This window comes from Lemur catta, chromosome 15 (genome assembly GCF_020740605.2).
Source record: "Lemur catta isolate mLemCat1 chromosome 15, mLemCat1.pri, whole genome shotgun sequence".
NCBI lineage: Eukaryota > Metazoa > Chordata > Mammalia > Primates > Lemuridae > Lemur > Lemur catta.
In genome coordinates this window covers 6,120,060-6,147,250 of record NC_059142.1, presented here as the reverse complement: position 1 = coordinate 6,147,250, position 27,191 = coordinate 6,120,060, and the positions used below count along the sequence as shown (strand labels likewise).

General features: G+C 49.5%; 1 protein-coding gene across 1 annotated transcript; it reads right to left on the bottom strand.

Annotated features, from left to right (window-relative positions):
* Nucleotides 1-3,331: 3,331 nt before the first annotated feature.
* ALKBH5 (alkB homolog 5, RNA demethylase) lies at nt 3,332-27,191 on the bottom strand. Its single transcript, XM_045526901.1, has 4 exons — nt 25,664-27,191; nt 16,711-16,791; nt 5,924-6,079; nt 3,332-5,029 (listed from the first exon to the last, which is right to left on the bottom strand). Exons 1-4 carry the CDS (start codon nt 26,431-26,433, stop codon nt 4,852-4,854), a joined length of 1,185 nt encoding a protein of 394 aa, XP_045382857.1. The 5' UTR covers nt 26,434-27,191; the 3' UTR covers nt 3,332-4,851.

Here is a 27,191-nt window from a genome sequence, read left to right as displayed (position 1 = left end):
ACTGCAGCAGCAAGCACCCAACACCACCCCAGCTCTTCTGTCTCTCCCTGAATAATGGCTTTCTAACTGATTTTAACTGTCCTCAACACAGCAGCCCAAGGGATCCTAAATCTGAGCACATCCCTCCTCTGCTCAAAACTCTTCCAGGGGAACCCAGTGGTATGCTGGAGCCTCCTGCAAAAGTCAATTGGCAAATGCCCAAGAATTTTTGCAAGTCAGTTGTTAAACATTCATTATTAAAAATTAGATTATATAGAATTAAAATTATATTAAAAACTAAGGTAACATTCAAAAGTAAGCATTTCCTATTTATCTTACTACATTTCATTATTATCTATGCTTTTTAAGTTAATTACACGTATTGTATCTGTATGGTGGAAACACTATACTGCACCTCTTCACAACTCCATGTTCAGTGACCTTACGTTGATAGCTTGAAGTCAGCCCTGATGGGAGTATTTACACCACAGAAATTGACAGATACCACAAATCAGGCTTGATTTATTGTTGATCTTCTAGACCAGTGCCATCCAACAGAAATAAAATGCAAGCCACATATGTAATTTTAAATTCTTGAGTAGCTAGATTTAACACAGTAACAGGAAACAGATGAAATTAATTTAAATAGCATGTTTTATTTAATCCAGTATGTCCAAAATAGTATTTCAACATGTAATTGATATAAAGTTATTAATGATATATTTTACATTCTTTTTTCATAACAACTCTTCAAATTCTGGTGTATATTTTACACTTAAAGCACATCTCAATTTAAACTAGCCACATTTCAAGTGCTTAATAGCCAGTGTCCAGTGGCTACTGTATTGGAGAGCACAGGTCTAGATTTAAGAAAGCAATGGTGAAAATATTAACAATTCAGATCAAATTTAAAAATAATGCTGAGGAATTCAATTACCATCATCTGAGGATGAGTAAACAGTAGGTCATTTGTCAGATTTAAAGACAATAACCTCATTGGTGAAAGAGCAGTATAGGGGCTGAACAGTAGCCTCCACAGATACCAGGTCCTCATTGCTGGTACCCGTGAATGTCACCTCATAAGGAAAGAGGGGTTTTGCAGATGTGATTAAAGATCTTTACATAGGAAGATAATTTTGGATTATCTGGGTGGGCCCTAACTCCAATCACAAATGTTCTACTAAGAGAGAAGCAGAGGGAGATGTGGCATACACAGGAGGCCATGTGACCACGGCGGCAGACATCGGAGTTGTGGTCACAAGTCAAGGAATGCTAGTAGCCACTCAAAGCTGTTAGAGACAGGGAACAGAGCTTCCGGAGATAACATGGCCCTGCCAACACCTTGATTTCAGCCTGTAATACTGATTTCAAATTTCTCTAGAACTGTGAGAATAATTTGTTGCTTTAAGCCACCAGGTTTGTAGTGATTTGTTAAGGCAGCCACAAGAAACTAGTACAAACAGATGAGATATAACTTCCTTCATCATGTTGTGGTTGAATTACAACCACAGACAGACTACAAATACAAGAATTCAGCAAAAAAAACAAAAACAAAAACAAAAACAGAAGCTTCTTGTGAGAAACAATTGGCTATATGGAATTTATAATATAGAGTATATTTGTATATTTTATTATTTACAATTTCTATCCTACTTCTTTTATATCAGTACAATTTGTAATAACCTTATATGTATGTGTATATGACATTATATACCAGGTCTGTCTTGTATCTCCTCCAGCACTAAGCTTGGCACACACAGTAGGACACTCAAATATAATTTTAAGTGCATGAACATGATCTTAGGCCAGTCCCTGACTTCTCTGGGCCTCAAATTCCGTCTACACAGCAGGGTTGGAGGAATGGGATGGGATCCCAGGTGGATGGGTCTGGTGCCAGTTGGTTTTTTGTTTGTTTTTAACTTTGGATAAAGGAGAGCTTTATTTCTCATAAAGGGTAGCAGCCGTTGGGCAGCCATTCCAAGAGGTCAGGAAGCAGAGCGCTGGCCAGAAGCCAGGCACATGGGCTTCCCAGTGCCAACTGTTAAAGCATCTACTGTAGGGGTTGGTGGGACTCAGCACCTGCCCCAGTGCTCCAGGAGATAGCTGGGAACAGGCTGAGTCAGGTAGTCAGGTGTGGGGCTCTGAGGGACTACTCCGAGGATATCACAGAGACGGGGTGCCATGGAGCTGCTGTACAGGTGTAGAGACTGAAGCCAGTGACACGGCGGGAAGTGCCGGGGCTGGAGCCCCTTCCTCTAGCCCCTCCTCTCTCTCAATCCTACAGGGTGAAGGGCTTCTTTCACCCAGGGACTGGGAAGAGGCTGGGTCTTTGTAACAGCCACAATAGAGGGTCCCTCTCAGCCCCCTAGCCCTTCACTGAGCCCTCATCCCATACTAAGTCAGAGGCCCAGGCATGGAGTGGGAGACACCCACCTCTGCATGTACAGTCTGGATGACATTCTACCACTTTCCTTCCGCTCCAATCTCTCTCCTTTCAAGGGATCCAGGATCCACTCTCTGCCCAGCCCAGTAGCTACCCCTGCAAGCCAGCGCCCACACCAAGGCTCTGACCCCTCTTCATACCCTGGCACTGGTTTTCAGACTAAGCCCTGGCCAGTTACTTATTCCCTCTGGAGCCTCTCTTCCCTGCTAAATGAGCAGTTTGTCCAGGTTTCCACATAAAGAATTTGGCCAGACTGGCTCTGAGCACAGGAACAGAATGAGGGAAGACTCTAGACTGAAACCCTTAGCCAAACCCAGAGAGCTAGGTCTGAAATCTGGAGGAACTAAAGCCCTCTGGGCCCCAGCCTCACCCACCCAAAATCATCTGCTTCATGCGTGTACAGGTATCCCATACTCTACTGTGAGCATCTTGAGAGAAGGGACCAGAGAATTTTGCTTACTTTTGGGGACTCAGTGAGGGCTTGGCCAATACATAGTGGGAACTTAAGAATTTAATGAGCAAAACCACTTGCATATCTTCCATAAAAGCCAGGTGAATACCTGCCTTTGTGAATACCATTTCCCTCTTCACTGGCACCAGCCTCTTCATGATCACACCAGAAGAGGTCTTCCAGAACTTAGCAGGGTGTGGTCCCCAGGCACCTGGACACCACGGATTACGAAGTCCATCTTCCTTGGAGTGCGAGAGAGGGCAGTGGGTGAGTCCATTTTCAGTCATCAGCCCAAGGCTGGGCACACAAGAGCCCTAGTGCTAGTGACTGTTGTCTCCTCTGGGGCCCTGGTGGGCAATGAGCTCTGCCTCCCCAACCCGCGTCCAAAGTTTTAAGAAGTAACAGGATTAAAGAAGCACCAAAGGCAAGCCCTCTCTTATGACAGCATCAGACAACTGTTTCAAAATATATTAGATTTGGTTTTTATTGTAGAGCACACATATCGGGCAAAGTGCTGCACACACAACTACAAATCATTTTTGGGAAAAAAGCTGTAAAAAAAATAAAACTGCAACTGCTTTAGTTATGCAGTCCCGACTTGAGGAATCCACGCTGGCAAAGGAGTTCTGGCCCCTGAGAGGGGCTTCTTGATGGTGGCTGCCCCAGATTTCTGTAGCCTCTGAGACCTCAGGCCTGAATGGTGGTAGCCTGGCTGCCGGGAGGCCTTGCTCTCGGCAAGCCCAGGTCCTGGCCTGGCTGACGAGAAGACATTCCTAATAAATCTAGATCAGCAAAACCCTGCAGCTTACCAGGATCTGAGTGGGTAGAAACTGCCAAAAACTTTAACTTTTTCTTTTATTATAATTTTTTAAAAGCCGCTTCCCCAGCTCACATGCCTGAGGTGGAGACAGCAACAATCCGGCCTGCAGGCCTCAGCTCTGGCCTTGGACGCATGTTGCAGGCAGAGGGCGCAGGCGCCTTCCTAGAGGGATGGCAGGGGAGGCGGCCCAAGCTGGCCCATGGAGGAAGAAGGAAAGGGAAAGAAAGAAGCCAAGAGACCAAAAGAAAAAACTCAAAACAAAAGAAAACAAAAACCCTACCACACATCACAACAAATTTCCATACCCCAAATGCTAGGACACCAGTCCCTCTAGCTAGAAAAAATTCCTAAAACTGACCCAACATGGCGAGTCTAACTGTTCCATATAATCACAAGCATATGCTTGAAAGGAGCAACCCAGCAAAGAGGTGTGCTCTTGGCAAGAGAGGTCAGGACCGCTGCGCTAGCCCCTCAGCAGCCCAAGGAACTGTGGGCAGAGCAGGCCAGTACGTGTGGAGGAAGCCCAGGGGGCTCAGCAGTAGCTTTTAAGGTGGTAGGGGCCAGCACTGTTGAAGCCCCTGCCCAGCCAACCTGAACCCCCCTGCCACAGGAGGAAGGAAGGGTGTTTGCATGAGCTCCAGGGCACAGAGAGCAGGTGAAAGGTGGAGGACAGCAGGCCCAGCGCAGAACCAGTAAGGTCCCAGGAGACCTCAACCAAGCACGTAAGTGGAGGGAAGGGGTGGGTAAGAGATTGAACTTTGTTTAGAACACGGCAAAGATTTACAATGAAAGCAAAAGAATTTTCTTAACTAAAACATTTTGCTGCTTTTAAATGAACCCTGCCTGACACAGCCCCACTTGAAAACAGCTGCACCCACACCTCTACTGGCCACTCCAGCGTGAGCCTCTGTCCCCTACAGATGCCAACAGCCTTTCCATCCAGGAGGAAAACCAGGAACATGAGAACCCAGGTCCTGGCCAGTTCTGTTCTTCAGCCTTAACAGGCAACAAATCAAAGAAAAAATATATAGGATCAAAAAAAACAAAACAAAACAAAACAAAAAAAACCCCAAACAAACAAAACCCTCAAAACAAAACAAAAGAAGGGGCAGCTACATGAGGATTAGCCAGAGTTCCCAGGAGGGTGGTGGGCGGGCCTCAGTGCCTCCGCATCTTCACCTTTCGGGCAGGGCTGCCTGCCGTCTCCGAGCAGTCCTGCGAGGAGTCGTAGGACTTGCGCCAGTAGTTCTCAGAGCTGAAGCTACCCCTTCGCCGGTGTGTGGGCAGTAGCACTGAGCGCCGGTTCTCTTCCTTGTCCATCTCCAGGATCCGTGGCCTGAAAGGAAAGGTAAGGGGGCGCTGCCTGAGAAGCTGGCAGGAAAGGCCTGGCCGTGCCACCTCTGGGCCTGGCCTCAGAATCCTCACCCTTGGGATGGGTCACTCCAGCCCAGTAGTCCTCAATGAAGGGTAGTACTGGTACAACCACTGGCATGGAAGGTTCTTGTCCACTAAGTGCCAGTGGCCACCCTAGTCTTTGAGACATTTCCCAATTACTCTGTGGGGTCTGCCTAGCTGAGTCTGGTGCCCCACAACACGGCCAGGGCTGCTGGATAGAAGGTCTTCCCTACTACAGCCTCAAGACCCTGCATGGTCCTGCTGTCTACCTCTACTTCCCCACTCTCCCCACTTTCTCTCGGCTCCCCCATGCCCTCCCCCTCCTTCTCTACTCACCAACCCCACTAGCCCCTGAAACCACCAAGCTCTTTTCTGTCTTGGGGGCTCAGCTCACATATAGCACTTCCTATCCAGAATGCCCTTTCCACACGTCTTCTTCATCCTTCTGGTCTGTTTACCTCCTCAGAAACCTTACCCAACCCTTCTGAAATGAGTACCTGGTTCGCCATTTTCCAAGTCCCAAGATTCCCTCTTAACACCTAAGTATAAACCCACCAGAGTGTTTGGCTAGATGGGACTGAGCAAAGGAAGTCACAGGAAGGAAACAACACATTCCCATTTGTCAGAGTCTCTCTGGGGGTACAGGCAGTTGGCCAGGGGTTAGGTGGGAATGCTACCAATGCCACCAAACCAGAGGAACCAGACATAAGGCTTTGGAAGGGTGGGCAATCTCAGACTCCTAACCAGCTTACCCCTCAGGTTTCCCCACCCATTTCACCCTGTGTCCAGGCCGCGGGGCTGATCTGCTGCCCTCTGAGGGTCCTAAGCTGAGTACCTGTGAGCAGCATCGGGGTCTGCCTTGCGGTGGGACCGCTTGGGTTTCAGAGCAGGGTCCCTGTTGTTTCCCGACAGGCGATCTGAAGCATAGCTGGGTGGTAATACGGAGCTGCTCAGGGACTTTGTTTCCAACCGGGGTGCATCTAATCTTGTCCTGCAAAGGAAACATGGGGTCACCAATGGGCCTCTGGTGAGGGTGTGGGCCCCATCAAACCAATTCTCTCTCTAGTAAGGCCAAGTGGGGGCCAGCTGGGCCTGGAAGTCAGCACTCTGTACCTCAGCCTCCTTGTGGTTCAACTAGAGATTGGCCTAGTTGACTTCCAAAGGCCCTCCTTCCTTTTCAAGTTCAGGCTTAGGAGTAAGGAATGAGAACACTTCTGTTTGAAGACTTCCAGTGATAGGTATCTGCTGCACCAGAAGGATCCCAGGGCTCTCTCTTAGCTGAATGAGGGAGCCTCACATCACCCTACTTGGGCCCAGAGATTCGCTGGGGGCATCTATTCCACTTGCCAGAAGACTCAGGGCCCCACTGGTGGGCACCAACACAGAAAGGATCCCTGGTCGAGGCCTGCAGAGAGGCTAGAGGGTAAGAGAACCAGAGCTACTCTTTCTCCCTATATAGACAGGGACACTGAGGCTGAGTGGCAGAGCCACAGAGGGCAGCCCAAGCTCACTTCATGATCATGAGCTTGACTCTGGTTCCACTGTGGTCACCTGGCAGCTTCTGCTTGTTCCAAGATGCTGACCAGGCAGAGGCCAGTGGGAATTTGAAGGCAAAGTCCCCACCAGCACTGGGTACAAGTTTCAAGGAAGAAACCACCTCGTAAAGGGAAAGCATCCAAGTACAGATGAGAAAGAGGGGGTGGAGGAGCTGGGTAGAGACAGTTCAGGGCAATGACCCAACTCCTTTATAAAGCCAAACCAGAAGGAAGCAGGTCCGGAAAACTTCAAAGAAGCCCTGAGGCTTCTTGTGAGGCACAGAGAAGGCTGGCAAGTCAGGCAGGTGGGAGCAACGGGCAGGAGAGGGCCCTATGTAACAGGCTGGGTAGGGAGTGACAGGGCACTAGCAGAAGGCCCTCAAGGCACCTTTTCTAGAGTCCGCAGAAAACGAGTAGTAACTTGGTTCTGAGGAAGTAGGGGCTATGGTCAGTGCAGGATTCAAAAGGACACACCTCATCACAAGGATGCTGAGGGAAAGAGAGCAGGGGAGAAATGCAAGAAGTCCCCTGGGCTATGCGACTTGGCATTCTGGGTAACAACTGTGTCTGGTCCTTACAGATCCCCCAATTCCCCATGGCTTCCACCACCACCTTCCATTGACTGGGCTGCTGTGAATAGATGGGAGAAATTGAGTCAGAAAGGCAGCAAATCATGCATCCTACAAGTTGTGGGGAAAAGTTTAAGCCTACGCGAGACTTCAAGTCTGACAGGCAGGAGCTACTCTGAACCTGGGGGGGTGGGGAAGGGGGTCTCTCTCCTGAAGCCAGCAGGGGGCATCTCTCTTCCTTACAGCTGGGAACCAATGTTCTGATGCCTCAGGCTCAAAGTGGTAGGTGGGCAGGCATCCCTGCCCCTTTGCTTTGGCCTCATGGTGGGGGAGGCCAGAGGGGCCCAGCTGTACTGACTGGCCGACCAGTCTCAGCCTCTACTCTGGGCTGCTCTAGGCTCAGGGAAGCAGGACCCAGCAGCAAGAAGAGGAATATCCAGTCCTGGCGCTGCTAGAGTCCAAGCTAGTCACCATCCTTCAGGCCTCGGCTGCCACATCTGAGCAAAGGATGGAGAAATGTGACATGACCTTAGACCTTCAGTTCTGAGGGTCTAGGAATCAAAGGCAAGTTGCCTCCTTCACAGCTAGGATTCTTTGGGTAAAGACGGTGATGGGCAACACCCAGAGATGAGGATGTGAAATAGAATAGAATTACCTGAGCCCTGATGACCTCTTTACCAGGCCTCATACCACTGAGTTGAGAGGTCCAGGCAGCAGACATCAGACGACGTGAAACATCGCCCATTAAAGTTGACTGAAAGGACTCCAAGGGCCTCAAAGAGAAGACCCTCTTCTGGCACCCATAAAATTAAGACCATGCAGGTATCAGGGCAGCAAGGCCCTGGGTCCCCCAAAAGCCCTAATGAACCCCTGGTGGGGCACTACGGAGTTGTTTCCTTAGGTGAATGACAGATGGCAAGAGAACAGCAGAGTCACCAAGATGAGTCCCTGTGCCACAACCTGATGCCACACTGAAACTTGGCGTGGGCTCCAGCCCTTCTTGAGCTGCTTATTACTTGGGGTGGCCTGCCTGGGGAGGCAGTGGTGGTATACCCACACCATGGGTTTAGTACTGCTGGAGATGCTAGGGAGACAGGTGGGACCACCTGAGCCTGGACAGATATGCCAGGGGCACTAGCTGCCTCTCTGCTTCTCTGGCTGCCTGAAGGAAGGGAAGAGCATTGTTTCCCCCTGCACAGCACGACAGCCCTGTTGTCATCAGAGGCAGCCCTCAGAGAAGAGATGATGAGAGGTGGCCTTACTAGAAACCCAGCCTTCTGTACCCACTTTGGAAACCCAGCCTTCTGCACCCACTTTGGGAATAGTATACGCTCTGGGGCCCAAATGGCTCCTGACATATCACCTAAGACTATTACAAGTACATCTTATAAAAGCTGGAGAAGATCCTGCCCTCCCCTCCACTTCCAAAAACTCACCAAGCTGTGGGGTGAGCTCTAGACAGGCTAGACCTAAATCCCAAGACCTGAGCCCACCAGCTGCTTAACTTCAGAACATGCCCCTGTTAAAAGGCACCAACTCCCATGGACCAGGTTAGGCCCCTCAGAGTTTAGCAGAAAGAGCCAAAAATCTGGAGTCAGGGCCAGGCGCAGTGGCTCACGCCTGTAATCCTAGCACTCTGGGAGGCCGAGGTGGGCGGATTGTTTGAGCTCAGGAGTTCGAGACCAGCCTGAGCAAGAGTAAGACCCCGTCTCTATTAAAAATAGAAGGAAATTATATGGACACTTAAAAAAATATAGATGTAGAAAAAATTAGCTGGGCATGGTGGCACATGCCTGTAGTCCCAGCTACTCGGGAGGCTGAGGCAGGAGGATTGCTCGAGTCCAGGAGTTTGAGGTTGCTGTGAGCTAGGCTGACGCCACGGCACTCTAGCCCGGGCAACAGAGTGAGACTCTGTCTCAGAAAAAAAAAAAAAAAAAAAAAACACAAAACACAACAATCTAGAGTCAGAAGGCCCAGTTCTAGTAAAATCTGGATCTGGGCCTCCCCAGGAGGAACAAAGACCTGTCTTACAGATCTCAGTCAGTATCCCGGAGTCAGAGCAAGGCAACCTAGGTATGTGAGGTGAGGGTTAGCTGGCAGACCACCACCCCTAGAGAGGTCAGGACAAAGTAGGGATTGGGCGTAGGTAAAAGTAAGGTCAGAACAAAGGATGCCCACAACACCCACATGTGAACTGACGGGAAGGGAGGGAACTGATTCTGTCCCAGGTGCTCCCTTCATGCTCCTTTATCACGTGTAATCCTCCAGAGAAGCTGCTGGGGAGCATTCCCACTACAGGGGTGGGGGGAGGGGAGCACTGCTAAATCCAAGGGAAAGTCACTGGCCCGAGTCACATAGCTACCACCCCAAGTCACACAGCTGATACCCCACAATGGCCTCTAAAGTACAAGTGGGCCCTCTTCACTGCAGCAGAGCAGAGCACTGTGTCTGGGAGATGGACTACCAGCCCGTACTCAGGCCACAGTGACCCTGGAGGGATGGTAGTCCCCAGCCTGCTATCAGCTACTCTCTAACTCCTGGCTCCACCCTCACGAAGCACCCTTGTGCTAAAAGCCTGGCTCTCCAACAGGACGAGACAGCAGAGACAAGTGTGGCGGACACACCCAAGCACCCCTTTGTCTATTTAGTATTCTGGGCCCCTAGGTCTAGGTCTAAGCTCCAGAATCTTTGGGTACCAGTCTCCCACAAAGCTCAGACCTGCACCCTGCTGTCTCTCCCATAATAGTACCCACTCCTCTCATGGGACTTGCCTCACTCATCTTCCACCAACCTCTGGCCAACATCAGGCTTCTCTCTAATTCCTACTCTGCTCTCTCCACAGAGCAGTTCTGAAATAGGTATGGCAGCATGCTATGTTCAGAAGAGCCTGAAAGCACATGAGGAGTATCACCTAAAGAAGAGGCCCATGGTCCCGGGCTCCCAGCAGACCTCCCCCCGACACAGGTGATACCCAGGCCCTGAGGGGAGCCTTTCTAAATCGTTCAGCCTGGTCAACATGACTGTATACTACAGTACATACCTGAGCCCCAGGAGCCAGGGCTCCATGGATGCCAACCAGAACACAAGGCCAGCATCACAGGTACTCAGGGATTCCTACAGCTCATACCTAGTAAGGTATCACAATGTCACCCTCCAGGACACCATGAGGCCAAAGACCAAGTTCGCTTTCCTCTACCTGGGCCACTGAACTCCATACTTGAGTTTCTCTTCCCCTCCTATTCCATGTGCCTCTGCTCACAATGTACCTCCAGTGAGCACAGCCTTCTTCATCCCCTACTATCTATCAAGATCAGAGGGACGGTATAGTGAAGAAGGGGCTAGGAGAAAACCCACCCAACATTCACAGGTTTAACCTTAACTGCCCCAATTTTCATGTAAGAACACAGGGCTCAGGTAAGATTGCATTTGGAGAAAAAGCAGCAGACCCAGGGGCCAAAGCCCAAGTCTGTCACCTCCCCTGGTAATCTCATTGTCCCCATACGCCCTGGGCAGGCTGCAGACACGTCAGAATGGTTAGGCTGCCAAATGGACAGGGTGTATGCATGTGGATACACACACTCATTGAACCAGGGAACAAATGTGAACTACACCTAGCCACAGGGAACAAGAATCATGGAGACAAGGGCAATACCAAGCACTGGTCAGAGCCAGGGAAACCAAGAGATGGCCACTCCTCCAGCTGGCTGTGGAGGGAAGCAGCCCAGAGTGCACCCTCTGTTTCCACGGCTGCTCTTCCACACACTCAGCCTCACACTCGGGGTGCTTGGCTTTCAGGGAGGGGCTCCCTCCTGACCCCCCCTAGCACTCTTTGGCTTGAATGACCAAATAAACCATTGAGTTCAGCCTCCTACAAATATCCTCCCACATGCAAATCCCTCACCCCACAGCTCACATGCCTCCATGGCTCCCTAGTGACCTCCAGATTTCTCCACACAACATGAAGTCATTTCTGTCCTAGATTATATCAAGTCCTCCACCCAATCTCTATTCGGTGTTCCAGAATAATAGACTACCTCGGACTTCCTGGACTCTAGTCTCTGTAAAGAGCGTACCTTCTGAATTGACTAACTTCGTCCCTGAGTTCCCTTCTATGCCTGGCCGAGGCCCAAACATCCTTGACTACTTTCAGGTGGCACATCTCCAGAAAGCCTTCCTTGACCAATCCCTGGTGAGATGCTAAATGTCTGCCTTCCCTCAAAGGACAAATGGAATAAGAACCCACACTAACTTCCACTGCTGGCACTAGCACAGAGTCTAGCACACGCAGCCTCAGTTACTATTTGACAAATGGATCTCTAACTGCTTTTTCCAGCTTCAGACCACTCTGAGCTGATTCCACTTGACCAAAAGCAAAGAAGTGGGCTATATAGGCTGCCTTCAGCCACCTTATCTGATTAACTGGAGTGTGCCAACCTCAGGAATACAAGTCTTATAGGCAGACCTGGTACTGCCATGGAAGCCTCCTGGAAACACTAACTAGAAGGCCCTGAGGACCAACAAGCCATCTCCTGAGGATCAAATGTTGATCCAAGGCATCCCTCCCTCCTTCACCCCTTATCTAAAGAGGTCCCCTATACTCCCTGCCTTCCAGCCTTTGAGCTTACCGTTTCTGCCTGGCCAGCAGTTTCTAGCTCAGGGGTCAGATCTACCAAGCCCACCCTCCCCCTAAATTGGATGCAACTTTTTCTTTTTTGGCTGGCCCCCAGGAAATATATTCTGCTTTTATACCAGGGCTCACTCTGCTTTGTGTTAGAATGGCATGCAAAGTGCAAACCTGTTACATACAAAGCACCAAGGGAACACTAAGTTTCCTATGGCGCCTACCTCTGGTGCCTTGTACACAGTAGACCCTTGGTGTTTCTGTCAAGTGAGAAATCCCTGCTCCAAGATCATTCCAAACTAGCTAGATGACTTGAGACTCACTTTCTATCTGAGCAACTTTTCACATTGAGTTCAACACCTTCTACCTTCTACTCTCAAGGTTAACATGGATACTTGGCATAGGGCAGTTAGCAAGGTCCTCCAGAAGGAGGAGCACAGGGTGCGTACTAGGGAATCATGGAAGGAGTAGAATGGTTCCCCTTCACAGACGAATTGCTATACCTCTGAAGTTGGTCAGCCTCTTGGTATCTAATCAGTAATTTAAAACTTTAACCGCACCTCCAGAAAGGTTAGGTCCAGCTTCCCTGCCAGGGGTACCAAAGATTATAAAGAGGCAAGTAAGCTCTTCTATATCTGAGCTCCAGTTTCTTAAACTCAAAGCATCTATCCCAATGACACAGTGGGGGGCAACAGCAGGATTTGGGGTGTTTGTGTGAACCACCAAAGGGCCACAAGACTCAGCACCAGGAGACCCAGGTTCAAGGTCTCACTCAGCCATTTACTGGCTAAGTTGCAACCCCAAGCATTACAACAGCAAGGGAATGTTAATAATGTTTGGATTCCACTCCTGGGAGACTCTCAAAAGGTCATTTATAGCCACCCCGTGAGAAACAAGGGCACATGTGCATGAAGACTCAGAACCACCCATGTTCACAGGAGTTTCTGCTGAACAAGAAAGCACTTGACAGCTATCCACCTGTTTCCCTCCATGAGGCCCCTGGAAAGACACTGCCAGCTCTGACTGACCTGAGCTGGTGACAGAGACCCCAGGCCCTCCCTCAGCAGCCTGTGCATTCTTTCTGTGACCTTAAGAGAAGGCAGGACTGGCTCCAATCCCTCTGCCTATGAGAAGAGCCAGGCTCAATGCTCAGATTCTACCCACCAGAATACAACCACACCAGAAGACATCAAATCAACCAGGTACCTCACCGCCCCCCCCCCACCCCAAGGCCACATCCTGCTCATCTCCTCTGGGTGGTGCCTGGGCCAGGATGCTCCCCTTTTCAACTTGTCACAACTTATTTTCTAAGACAAGCCCCTATAGCTACTCTGGAGCTGCTCCTCACTGGTGTGAATAGTTCTCCACACACCGACTGAGTCTCCTCTGGCTAGGCCTCATGTTGGGCCCCAAATGAACAGGGATCTCTCTATTCCCACAGAATGTAGATTTGGAAATCCACAATGGCAAGCATACGGGCTGTGACAGTCTAAACTGGGGCATGTGTGCGCTACCAGAGTTACAGGTGTGTACATGATGCTTCCTGCATGTCAAAATGGTCAACCTGAACCTTGAAGAATGGCTAGGTTAACCAATTTTCAGCGTGTATATGTAGGTCATTTGGGGAGTTGGGGTGTGTATCAGAAGATGAACATGTTAGATGAAAGGTATTCGTAATGGAGGCCACACTGCCACAAGAGCCCAGGACACAAGTCCATGGACCAAATTAGGAGCTGCCGGTACTTTAAAATAAGTGAAGAGTGGAAGATGAAGGGGAAAACACCAAGAGCCAGGTATGGTGGCTCATGCCTATAATCCCAGCACTTTGGAAGGCCAAAGCGAGAGGATCCCGAGTTCGAGAACAGCCTGAACAATGTAGCAAGACCCTGTCTCTACAAAAAAATTAAAATATTAGCTAGGCATGACAGTGTGCACCCGCAGTCCCAGCTACTTGGGAGGCTGAGGCAGTAGGATCACTTGAGCCCAGGAGTTCAAGGCTGCAGTAAGCTATGACAACAAGACACTGCACTCTAGCCCAGGCAACAGAGTAAGACCCTGTCTCAAAAAATAAACTAGACTTCATCAAATTAAAAGAAAAAAAGGAAACACCAAGGAGACTAGGCTGGATGCTTGGATTTTATTCTGCAGGCAATGGAGATGCCCAAGCCTCTCTTCTGGTCCCCTGGGTTGGCTCCCTACAGCTGGGCACTTCCCCAGCTCAGCTGCCTGGGGAAGCTGGAGGACATCCTCCCACTCTCCTTCAGCCCCCTTGCCCCAAAGCTTTGTGCTTCTGCCCCCCAGCCTACTCCTCGAATGGCTCCCAGATCCACTGAAGTCAGAATGTAGAAGAGCCTCAGTCACCCATAACAGCCATTCCCAAGGTCAGACTAATGCCAAGGGGCCCAAATATATGAAGAGCTTCCAGGGGAGCTAACAGTGCAGACTCCTAGCTGTGCCGAGGAGCATCTGACTCAGCCAGCCTGGGAGGACAGGTATGGAAGTCACCATTTACGAAGCAGCAGCTGGAAGACTGACCTGACACGCTATGACCACCTCCAGCAAAGATTTCCCCAGAATAAGCTACTGTGAGAGGCCAGTAGGGAACACCTGAGAAGTTACTGTTCTGGTTCTGTGGACTCTATTACTTCTAGGTTCTGGGTTTTGGCCTGTGCTGGGAACCACAGAAACAGAAAGTAGAAAGGCAGATTAAAAATCCTTCCTCTGATGAATTCTGGGAATACTGTTAGGTTACAGAAGAGAGGCTGCCAACCACCAAGTTGACTCAAGTGTCTGGAGCTCCCACGAGTGCCTCGCACTCTGCCTGCACCACAGGACCATCCCAGAGGTCTCGATCCTATCCGTTCTAGTGATGATAAAATGAATACTCAGTTTTGACTTGAGTAGCAAAGTCACGCTAAAGAGACTTCATACCACATTATTCCTCATTATTCTGAACTTTTGGGCCCAAAGGGACAGGATGCCAAAGTTATTGACTGAAGTTTGGGGAAAAAAAAAAGGTGAGCCAGAAAAACTTAAAAGCCAGAACAATTTGAACGTAAAATAAATTCCCATGAGTCCATACTGATACAAGTGATTGACTATACAAATAAATGAGGGAGAGACAAATCTCCCATGCAGAAGAATTCCAAGTAACTTATGTGGCTACTCCCCCATTAAGGAGACAGGGCTAACTCCCCACTCTTTAAATGTGGGCTGCACACAGTGACTTCCTAAGAGTATAGCAATGGACAGGCGTCAAACAGTAACTTTACAGTAGAAAATCTGACAAAAGCTGCATCAGCTAGGTGATCAAAAGCAACAGCGATAAGCTGTGTTGACAGTTATGCATCCTTGGTATGTGGTAAAAAATGGCACTCTACCTCCCCCAAACCATAACCCCCATCTAACCATGAGCAGGGGGGAAATATCAGACAAATCCCAACTGTGGGTTCTATAAAATACCTAACCAGTCCATGTCATCAAGAATAAGCCAAGTCTAGGAAATTGTCACAGCAAGAGGAACCTAAGATGACATGACAATATAATGTGGGATCTTGGGACAGAAAAAGGACATTAGGAAAAGCCTAAGGAAATCTATAGTATGGACTTCAATTAATAACATATCAAGATTTAGGCCAGGCCTGGTGGTTCATGCCTGTAATCCTAACTCTGGGAGGTCCAAGAGGGAGGACTGCTTGAGGTCAGGAGCTCAAGACCAACCTGAGCAAGAGTGAGACCCTATCTCTATTAGAAAATAGAAAAAAAGTTAGCCAGGTAACTAAAAATAGAAAAAAATTAGCCGGGTGTGCTGGCACGCGCCTATAGTCCCAGCTACTTTGGAGGCTGAGGCAGGAGGATCGCTTGAGCCCAAGAGTTTAAGGCTGCTGTGAACTAGGCTGAGGCACAGCACTCTAGCCTGGGCAACTGAGTGAGACTGTCTCAAAAAAAAAAAAAAAAAACAAAAAAATCCACAATCAAGATTTATATTGGCTTCTTGACTATAACTAACACGCCACACTAATACAAGATTAACAATTAGGGAAATGGAATGCAGTGTAGATGGGAACACTCTGTGCTATCATCACAATTTTCTATAAAACTGTTCTAAGTTAAAAAAAAAAAAAAAAAGATAGCAAGCTATACAACAGTCTGATCATGCCTAAGTCTAGGTACTGGTTTTGCTCTTCTCACTGACTTCTCTATTACTGAGCAATCACTTGTCCTTTGAATGAGACTCCATTGAAAAGAAAGGCTTGTCTTCACCCAACGTCTGTGTGGCTGTGCCCTCGGAAAAATCTCAGTCCACTCACCTCACGAGGGGAAAGAAAGAAATGCTAGTGAGGCTAGGTCTGTCTATGTTAATCAGCACATCCCCAATCTCCTCCCCAGAGAGAACAGCCACAAGCTATGACCCTGCTAAACACTGCATCCTAACATCGCACCTTCATCTCCTCTCCTCACTCCCTCCTCCTCCCAGACGTGAAAACCCAGGCATTTTTAAAGCAGGCTGCTAAGGAAGAGTCTAAAAATAATCACCGAGAGCACATGTGACAAATCAGAACCAAGGAGGTGAGGAAAAGATGCTGGGACGGTTTGCAAGAGTGTTCCCCTATCTTGTCTCAATACTACCTCCATAAATATCGGGAGCATGTGCTTTCGCTCGGTCCTAAATTCCCTAGTAAATAACCACAGAACTTAATTTTCTGATGAAAAGACAAAACAGTTTTATCCTCATGGAATTCAAATAAAAAGTAAGAGAACTTATAGACTTCTGCTCTCCCAAGCTTCACTCTGCTATGCCACTGATACAGAGGAGCCGAGTTTTAAGGGGACACAGACCTACATCTCCAGACAGGCCTGCAGGTGAGGCAGAAGGTACCAGACATAGGGCACTTACTTCCTAAGAATGATGACAGCGCGGCGCTCCTTGATGTCCTGAGGCCGTATGCAGTGAGTGATTTCATCAGCAGCATATCCACTAAAAAGAAACAGAACACGTGGCTGTTAAGTGCAGACAGATAACCACCGATAAGAGAATAGGAATATGGCCCAGGTCTTACTTATGGCCACTCTCTACCCATTGTTTGAGAGGGATTTACAAAGAAGAGAAATACCATGTTAAGCTCCAGGAAGCTTTTGCTCAGAAGCTAATTCAAGGAAAAACCTGCTATGAGGCAAAGGAGACCCACTGGCCTCTGCAGAGGCCAGTGCAGAATTCTCCCTGCATAGGCCAGAAGCCCTTCTTTTCACGAGCCCTCAAGCAGGTACACCTTTAGTGGCTCTGGAGGCAACTGGAGGGACTCAGGCCAGACTCTGGTGAAAAGATGAAGAACCGCATCTCCTCCTCATTCTCTCTCCCTCCAGCACACAGAGGAAACCAAGGTGGCCGCTGACAACACTGAGTCACCAGGGAAAACTAGGACTACCATGTTCCAAAAGAGAATTTGTCTACTTGAAAAAAAACTTGAAAAAGCCTCCATTTGGGGGGGACCCAAAATTTTGAAGATAGCTGTGTTTGGGATATTTGAAGAATTTTCAAGTATCTATTTTCAACAAGTTATGTGACTTTTAAAACTGCTCACAAGCCAATCAATGTGGGTAGATGACTGTCCTCTTCTCAGCTAGCATCTTTCCAATTTGAAACTCTGGAGGCAAGCTCTACTTCCCGAGCCCCTCACATGCCCTCACTGGGAGCATGGCACCAGTAACACCCCCTCACATCCCAAGATCCTCCACTGAGCTGCACCAGTTCTACACAGCCAAAAACTCCCTTGGCCACAGGGGCCTGGGGGGGTGGGTAGAGTGGCTTCTCAGCTTCTCCACCTGCCCCTGGACCACTAGTCTTCCTCTCATGGCTGCTGATCAGCTCCCTTCTCAATGACTAGCTGTACAGACACATACTTAACTGTCAAAAAGAACACAGAGGGTGCAGTGGGGCACACTTAGGGTCCCGGTTACTTGGGAGGCTGAGGGGGGCGGGGAAAAAAATTGAATCGCTTTAGCCCAGGAGTTTGAGTCCAGCCTAAGCAACACAGCAAGACCCCATATATTAAAAAGATGTGTGGCTCATACTAGAGTTTGTAAAAAAAAAAAGTAGAAAAATTAAATTTTTAAAAAAGAAGAAAAGAAACACCACAGGCCTGGGATTCCTCAGATGACCAGGCTGGCCCAACTGCAGGCAAGAGGGTGGATGCAAGAGCCAATAAGAGATACAAAGCCAGGAGGCTACAACAGGCTCAGCCCCGAGAGGGAGGCACCTCTGATTTGAGGCATGCTGGTGGTAGAAGAAAGAATCTTTTATAGATTCCCCACCCAAGCTGCTCCTAGCCCAGAGTTTTTCAAGATTTTCTCTGTGAACACTAGTCTCACAAGAGACTATGGATGAATGTCTATAGTCAAATCAATTTGGAAAATAGTGATTATAGTTTCAAAAAGCATTCGTGCATTAAAGGATCTGAGAACTACTACAGCAAAAGAACCTGCTGCCTTTGCTTACCTGAGCACTGGCCAAAAAACCTTCTCTCAAATAACACCTATTAATATCCATCAGCCCACAGTGAGAAGTGCCATATAGGAGTTGGGGAGTTGAAGAGACCCGAGTCCAAACCTGAGCTTTGTTGCCTACTAGCTTTGTGACCTTGGTTTATCACATGCTGAGCCTAAACCTCAGTTTCTCCATCTGTAATAAGGTTAGCAGTAGGTTCTTGAGTGTTCATTTTGTTATGCTTTGTAACTTAGGTATTCTTTTGTCATTACTAAAGACTATGACATTTTAAAAGGGAGACAGCATCTCCTCCCTTCCAAGCAGAATCATAGTGTTGTATGTCTACATGGTTGAAACCTCTGGAAAGGGGTGGTGAGAGGCCTACCTGCAGGGCTGTTGACAGAATTAAGTTAAATAATGCAGGATACCTGGCACCCAACAACCTTTACTAAGCATGTGACACAAGCCAGAGGCCCCTAGACCACTCTGGAGTAAGCCAGAGCCTTAGGTTCAGTACCTGCCAAGGAGACATGAAAAGGGTCTGCCAACAGCAGAGGCCTCCTGGACCCCCATTTCCAAGGCTAGGAGCCCTAGGTCTTATCCCATGTCTGCAGCGCGTTACTCCATACTAGGGGGAGAGGGGACTTGGGCTGCAAGATAGTCTCACACACACACACAGAACTTCCTCAAAGAGCTAAGTCCAAGCTCCCAAAGGCACATTTCTGAGGCCTGAGTGTGCAGTGTTGGCTACAACCTTCCCTGCTGTTGACAAGTGTTATTAATCTGTCTGACTCGGCTACAGGCATGACCAAGGGCCTTTACTTCCCATCTCCAACAAGGAACCACTTCTTTTAATGCAGTTCTGGAGCAAATCCAAACGTTTGTCAAAGCTTGCCTGCCCCATGTTCCCTGCCCCCATCCCCCAAAGAGCTCTAGAACAAACAATAAGCCATGCCAGTTTCCTGCCACCAAGCCCAGGCCTCAGAACAAGTGTGGAGGTAGGGATGCACAGGTCCATAGAAATGACCTTGGCACTGACCCTACCTGGAGGGCTCATTAGCTCTGGTCTTCCTGGAAGCTGTTGACACAGCCCACTGACCCTTCCTCAGAGTATCGGCCTCTGGCAACAGGAGCTCAAAGTCCTGCTCAAGGGAAGCTCTCCTGGCCAAACTTCAGACAGTGTCAAACAGAGACCACAGGGCATTACTTACTGCTAAGGAACCTACCTGCTACAAGAGAAACTGTTCGAAAGTCCCAGTCTGCCAGCTTGAAACTTAATATGCCCTGGGCCCAGCCCTACCTTTGGCATGAAGAAAAGTTCCAGTGCCTCCTGCTCTTTTGTTTCCACAGGGAGAAGAGGAAATACCTCATGTTGTCCAGCCTGCCTGCTCCTGCCTGGGCTGAGCCCCCAGCCCAGCAGCAATGATGGATATGCCAAAAGCATCAAGAGTAACAGAGCCTAGCTCTGTCACCCACTAGTTCTATACCCCAGAGTGACTCTTTAGGGCATCGGCACATTTATCTCCTCCTCTGGGAAGCTTTCCCTGACTCCCCTAGGCTGGGTTTTCCCCACGTTGCTCAACCCTACCCCTCCCATGTCTCTCTACTACTCCATTTGGCCTTGTGGAAATTGTCTTTAAAGCCCTCACTCATCTCTGCATACAGTGGACACTGAAATGTTGTGTTGAGCTGAACTATTCTACTACTTAGATCCTCAGTCCCTACAACTACAAAACAGGGATCACAGCAAGCCCTTTCTCAGAGAATTAGGTGCAGGTTAAATGAGGAGTCTGAAAAATTTTGTAAGGGACTGCATAGGACTGTACATTTCTCTTCTAGGGGACAGTCTTGGAGACTGAGTTAAGGCACATTTCCAATATAGTCACCATTCCCCCATCTACTCTGTGCCCTGCCTAGACTAGCATGGACCAGAGATGGAGGGACTGGCCAAGATTCTGGCCTGGTGACAGCCTCCCTCAACAATGGTAGGCCCATAGGACTTAATAGCTCATGCTTTTAGGGCCAGGATTGTGAGCTTAGGCTCAAATTATTTTCCACAGTGGTCCCCAACCTTTTTGGCACTAGGGACGGATTTCATGGAAGACAATCTTTCCATGGATCGAGGGGGGGAGGCGGGGTTCAGGATGATTCAAGTGCATTACGTTTATTGTGCACTTTATTTCTATTATTACACTGTAATATATAATGACATCATTAATTACATAAACCCCTCTGCTAATGATAATCTGTATTTGTAGCCGTTCCCCAGCACTAGCATCACTGCCTCAGTGCCACCTTAGATCATCAGGCATTAGATTCTCATAAGGGACACACAACCTAGATCCCGCCCCCGCCCGCCTTTTTTTTTTTTTTTTTTTTTTTGAGACAGAGTCTCACTCTGTTGCCCTGGCTAGAGTGCTGTGGTGTCAGCCTAGCTCACAGCAGCCTCAAACTCCTCGGCTCAAGCGATCCTCCTGCTTCAGCTTCCCGAGTCACTGGGACTACAGACATGCACTACCATGCCTGGCTAATTTTTTCTGTATATATTTTTAGTTGTCCATATAATTTCTTTCTATTTTTAGTAGAGATGGGGTCTCGCCCTTGCTCAGGCTGGTCTCGAAGTCCTGACCTCAAGCAATCCTCTGGCCTTGGCCTCCCAGAGTGCTAGGATTACAGGCGTGAGCCACCGCGCCCGGCCCTAGATCCCTTGCACACGCAGTTTACAGTAGGGTTCGTGCTCCTGTAAGAATCTAACACTACTGCTGTTCTGACAAGAGGCGGAGCTCAGGTGGTGATGTGAGCAATGGGGAGCGGCTGTAAACGCAGATGAAGCTTCACTTGCTTGCCTGCCACTCACCTCCTGCTATGCAGCCTGGTTCCTAATAGGCCACAGACCGGTACTGGTCCGTAACCTGGGGGTTAGGGACTGCAGATTTACCGGACCCAAGCTTCCAAGAAGACACTTGGACTAACTTTATGAGAAGTCCTAGGGCTTTTTGAATCAAGGGAAAAACGTCAATGTGCTGAGTCCCAATTCTATGCACATCAAGGTACAGAGAGTAGCTGAATAGAATGGGCAGCTCATTTCCTAGGACACTTTTAGCTAAATTTTAAGCATCAGTAGTGTGACACAGATTCAACATTCTATAACAACTCTATGGCATCATTAGCCCCATTTTGCAGATGAGGAAAACTGAGGCCCAAAAAAGATTAAGTGACTTGCCCAAGGACAAATAGCTAAAGTGGTGGCGCTGGAACTCCAACCAAATTTGCCATCAAACTTTTTTTTTCCCCCCAGGTGGCAGGGGTAGGAAGAAAAGCCCATCTGTGTTTTCCTGGTGACCAGGTATAATCTGTCCCAGAGGCCTTGCTGGCCTCACCACAGGACACATGCATACCCACCAGCCCCATGGAAGAGGTCTGCAAAGATGAGCCTATGCTTCTAGAGAGCTAGCACCATACCTCTGCAATGGCTGCCCAGCAACTACCCGGCCTAAAATGGCAGGACAGCCCTGAAATTTTTATGGCCTATTTATTCTCTGCTTGCTCTGAGCCTCACGATTAAGACTATGGCTCACCACTCACTTTCCTTCCTTTGCTGCCCTCTGCCTTCTTGTCAGGCCTGGCAGCACCAAGGGCAGCCAACCTCCCTGGCCCAGAGCTCCTCCTGAGAGTGCACAGCCCTGACTTCATCCTGTGGTTCCTCCCCCTCCCATGCAATCAGAAGATTCCACACAAGAGATGTGGCCCAGGACCTATCTGCCCTACTTTCCCAACTATTTTAAGCTGGAAAGCTAAATTTTGCTTTCAACCAGCTGAATAAGATCAGCCCTTAGCCCAGAACTGACAGGGGTGCCCACTCCACCCAATACCAACTGTTAACTGGAAGAGTTGCAGGCTGAGCAGCCCAGTGCATGCCCCATGGCTGGGTGATACAGTCATTTACAGAGGGGTGGCCAAGGCCCGGGTCTCTGGGCGTGTGGTCACCACACCATAGACAATGTAGCAGTGACTAAAGGTAGCAGCAAGTAAGCAATTAGCCTTGAAGTAATTATTTAAATGAATCCAACTAGAGTCTCTTTCAATCTGCCTCATTCACCTTACAGGGAACAGAAGGAAGGTAGCATGAATTTATATGAAGTAAAAAATGTTTATTTCATTAAAAAACAGCATTAAGAGGGGGACCTGCCCAGGCCCAAAATGGGAAGGTTACAAAAAACAACTGCCAACTAGGTTTGGAAAGGAGTTTGAAGCACTTCCAGAAGGATCTGTGAAGCCTTGCACTAAATGCCCAGGGTTAGATACTGCTGAGTCAATGTTTGCCATCCATCAACATCCACGCTGACCACTATTAAATATAAAATTGTATTCCTGCCATGTTGCCTTGGATGGATACAGACACCATTGCCACCACCACCAACTGAAGTCTGAATCATACTGACAATTACTAGACTCCCTCCCCATCTGCAAAGCACCACTGTTTTTCACCAGCCCCTCCCTTCCAATCTGCAGCTTTACTGCTCATCACCTCTGGGCTGGGATCCATACTAAGAAATGAGAGAAAGCATTGCTTCTTACCAGCTCACATCTGCAGGGTTTGATGAGGGGCACTACTAACAGGCAGGTGTTTACTCACCTGCATAACAAGTAAGCTAAGTACTAAGTGAACAGGTGCTAGAAGATTTAAATTAGTGGGAGGATCCAGAACTCTAGAGCAGTGGCTTTCAATTCAACTGGGGATGATTCTGCACTATGCCTACCCCCAGCCCCGAACATTTGGCAATGTCTGGAGACTGCTGGCTGTCATAAAAACACTACTGGCACCTAGCGGATAGAGGCCAGGGATGCTGCTAAACAGTCCACAATGCATGAACAGCCCCACACAAAGAATTAGTGAGCCCCAAGTATCAACAAGAGCACTGTTGAGAAGCCCTGAACTAGAGCTTCACCAGGGCACCCCCAACCCTGGAGGCTAAATGCCATCTGCCTCATGTTAGCATCCATTCCTCTCCCCACCTTACCTGTGGCTACTACCTGCTACTGCAGCCAAAGCTGCTACTGTTCCACGTGCCCTCCACCATTCTCTGCTTGGCTAATTCCTGAGTCACCCAAGTTCTAGCTTACTTTCTCCCCAAAACTTCCAACACTCAGAATGGGTAAGATGTCCCCCCCTCAGTGTGTTCTTGTAGTTACCTTCCTGGGCTGTAACTGTCCACCTGTCTGAGGTCTCCACTGGGCCTAAACTCCATGAAGGGAAGAGCCATGTTTCAGGCTCCACCAAATCCCTAGCCCCTTTCCCACCAAGAGAGCAGGGGATCAATTATGTGATTGTGTATGAAAGCAAGCAGCCATTTAAGCGCCTGCCCCGCACCAGGCCCTACATTAGACACCAAATCACCACATTTAATTCTAATAGGCTTCGGAAGTTGGCATCTTTCCCATCTACAGATGGGAAAGCCAGAGAACGCCCACAAGATCCCAAAGCAAATGAGAGTGAGAGCTGGATTCAAAGCCTGGGGCAGCACTTTTCAGGACATGGCTGAGCCTCCCACACTAACTCCACAGCCAAGTCTGAATCCAGGAGGGGTAGGAAGGGACTGGGAAAGCTTTAAGACTTTACTATTCTAAGGAAAAGATGAAAAGAATTTTCCTCATGATGCAATCCTGTTGCTGATCACTAACAGACCTGCATATTAACAAAGTGAAATTTCTGTTCTTTAATCCAGGGTGTGCATGTGTTGGGGGTCGGGACGAGTGGGAGTCTCAAAGTCAAAAAATGCCATGTGATCTTCCCATTAAGCAACAGACCACTGTTAGACCTCCTGACAACAACCCTGAGAGCCTATGACAACGTAGAAAATTAATATCCCATCAAAAGACTAAATGGTCCTTGTGTGAGGACCTTTGAGCACTGTGAGCCCTTCAACGGAATCAGACCACTACCTGTCATACACAGCAGGCCCCTTGCGAAGGTCTGTCCTGGAAATCCCATCTTAAAAGGGCCCTGCCAAGATATCCATCTACGAACATCATGCAGGTTTGAGAAGCTCAGAACCGAAATGACAGGAGGCATCCGACAGGTAAGCAGTGCTCTGGGTTTCAGATGCATAGGGAGTTAAAGCACTGCTTCTGCTGCCACCAACTTCCCAGACTTTTCCATTAGGAGGTCTTGGACATCACAAGGCTCTGCTACCATCCACAACATGGAAGCAACCTCAGCTGTCTGAACTCAAATGAGACAGATGACTTGCCTTCCTGATACTAATATATGTGCTGGCCAAAGCCAGCACCTCGTCATATTAAAAGCACTCTAGGGATCCAGCTTCCCCTCATGACTGTGGCTCCACTGACTCACTTTAGAGTTTAAGCTGCTCACGACAAAAGCTCAGTGTGTCTTGATCCTGTTCTTGGTGGTGGTCAACCAAGCTGCTCTCAATAGCTGCAGCCTAGACCTTCTAAGAGGTTTTGGAGATTAATGAATTACATTATTAGATTTATCTTTTCAGGCTTGGAAGGCGGAAGCTTCCAGATAAATTTTTACTTCTTATAAACAACAAATATATTCCAGCAGGCAATCTTCTCTGGGGACCACGACACTGAGCTAATCCTTAGTGGATCTGGGACCCAAAATAGGCCAAGAAGCTAAGTTCTGCTGCTCACATACCAGGAGAAGAGACCAGCCCCATTTTATTTTATTCAGTCCTGATAACAGGTAACATATTCTTACAAAGAACCCATGGGATCTTATGCAGCCAAGGGGGGAGAATTTTAAGAGTGTGTTGCACTCTGTTCCCGGCCCAACCACTATTTGTTCAAAGCCAGAGAAGTCACTCCCCCTCTTGGGAATGGAAAACTCTTACCAATTAAATACTCTCAGGGGCCTTTGCCTGTGAGTATTTTCTCTGTTAAGGAATCCGTGAACATTATTCTGTTAAGAAAACCAAGAATAGCAAAACAGGAAAGACTCAGGTACTAAGTTCAACTCTTGTTTTTAAGAGCACAGATTTAGAAATGGAAGTCCAGAATGGAAAAGTAACTTGCTTTAAAAAAAAAAAAAAAAAAGAAAAGAGGCTCCTAATATCTTAGCCTTCTGGAAAAATGGCTTTAGATTAATTCTGCCAACTCCATGTTCACCCTAAACCTGCCTTTAGGTACAGAATTTCACATAGGTTCCCTGATCCCTATTCTCTTGCTACATGTTTTTAAACACAGGCCCCCTCTCCTGCTTCCCACAAACTACAAACAGAAGAATGGGTGAGAAATGTAAAAAGTACGGACTCCTACTGGCTGCTGCTTCCCGAGCCAGGGTGGGTAGCTAAGGCAACAACAGGGTGCAGAGCCGCCCCCCTCCACCCAGGTGGGTTACCTGAGAACAGTCACGCTCCCCCTGCGCACGGGCAGGGAAAGCACAGGTTCTGACACCCGGATAGGCTTGAACTGGAACTTGCAGCCGAAGCAGAGCGCAGAGTCGCTAAAGAAGGACACGGACACGATGGGGCGCTCGAAGATGTGGATGGGGTCCACGTGAGACACGATGCAGCCGCCGGGCTGGTAGTCGTTGATGACGGCGCTGTTGACGAAGCCCTCGGGGATGACGCGGTGCTCCACCAGCTTCTGGATCACCAGCTGGTGCACCCACTCAGGGATCTCGTCCACGTCGCCCGGCGGATAGAGGCGCTCCTGGCCGGGCCCGCGCTTCTGCAGCTGGGCGCCGTAAGTGTAGCCCTCGCCAAAGAAGTACTTGTTGCGCAGAGGGGCCCGGTCCACCGTGTGCTCGTTGTAGAGGCCCTTCTCAGCGCGGGACACCACCTCGTCGATTCGGGCCTCGATCTTGGCGCACTCATCCTGGCTGAAGAGGCGCATCTGGCGGATGCCGCTTTTCACCTTGCGCGCTTCCTCCTCCTTCTGCAGCTGCTGCTCCTCATAGTCGCTGCGCTCAGGATCCGAGTCCTCTTGATACTTGCGCTTAGCCCCGGACATGGGGTAAGGTTCGGCCGCGGCTGCGGCCGCGGCAGCAGCGGCTACGGCAGCGGCGGCCGCGGCGGCGGCCTCCCGGCTGCCCGCCTTATAATTGTCCCGGGACGTCATGGACTTGAGCTTCTCACGCAGGTCCGTGTAGCCGCTGGCGGCCGCCATGGCCCCCGCGACGCCGCTCTAGGGTCCTCCGGGGCGGGCGGGGCGGCCGGGCATGGCTCTCGGGGGTGGCGCCCGGAGCCCCCGGAGGGACGAGGTCCTCAGTGCCGGGCCCCCATGCGTGGGCGGAGGACCAGGCGGGGGGCGTCAAGGGGCCGGGCGCGGGGTCGGGCCTCAGGGGCGGCGGGTCATGCAGTGGTGGCGACAACGGGGCTTCTTCCTCCTCCACCTTCTCCACGTCCCAGAGGGCAGGGACGCCGGCAACGCCTCATGCCGTGGAGGGCTGCTACGGAGACTCGGCCTGACTCCCAGCCAGACCCTCAGACGCCCGGCCCGGCCCGCACTTTAAAGCGCTCCTCACGACGTCACGGGCCGCCAGCCCGACGTCCGCCAGCGCCGCTCCTTAGCGGGCTCCTCAACACGCACGCGCGGTGTTGCTGGCCACCGCGGCTCTGCGCGCTACGGGCATGCGCGTGCGTGCGGGCCGGGTCGCCAGAGGCTCCGGCGCAAGCGCAAACGCGAACCGCTCGCCGTCCGCCGCCCCTCCCCCACTCGCTGAAGGGCTTCGAGGGAGCACTCTCAAACAGCAACCTGTCTCCACGGCGCGCCGCCTCCAGGACTGAGGAGCTCCCTTCGCAGGGGTGCGCTCACACTGTCAACACTGTCGCTGTGCTGCGTCACGACATCGTCCGAATGCCCCCAAACGCCTCAGTCCCCAGCGCGCAATCACCGGGGAACCGCCACAACCTAGGCCGCCCCGT

Bases quoted from the DNA above. Each gene is read 5' to 3' on its own strand.
- ALKBH5 (XM_045526901.1), bottom strand. From the start codon at position 26,433: ATGGCGGCCGCCAGCGGCTACACGGACCTGCGTGAGAAGCTCAAGTCC. The intron at 16,792-25,663 runs GTAACCCACCTG...GTTTCTTTTTAG, and splicing joins GGGAGCGTGACTGTTCTCAG to TGGATATGCTGCTGATGAAA. The intron at 5,030-5,923 runs GTACTCAGCTTA...CTTTCCTTTCAG, and splicing joins GACCCCGATGCTGCTCACAG to GCCACGGATCCTGGAGATGG.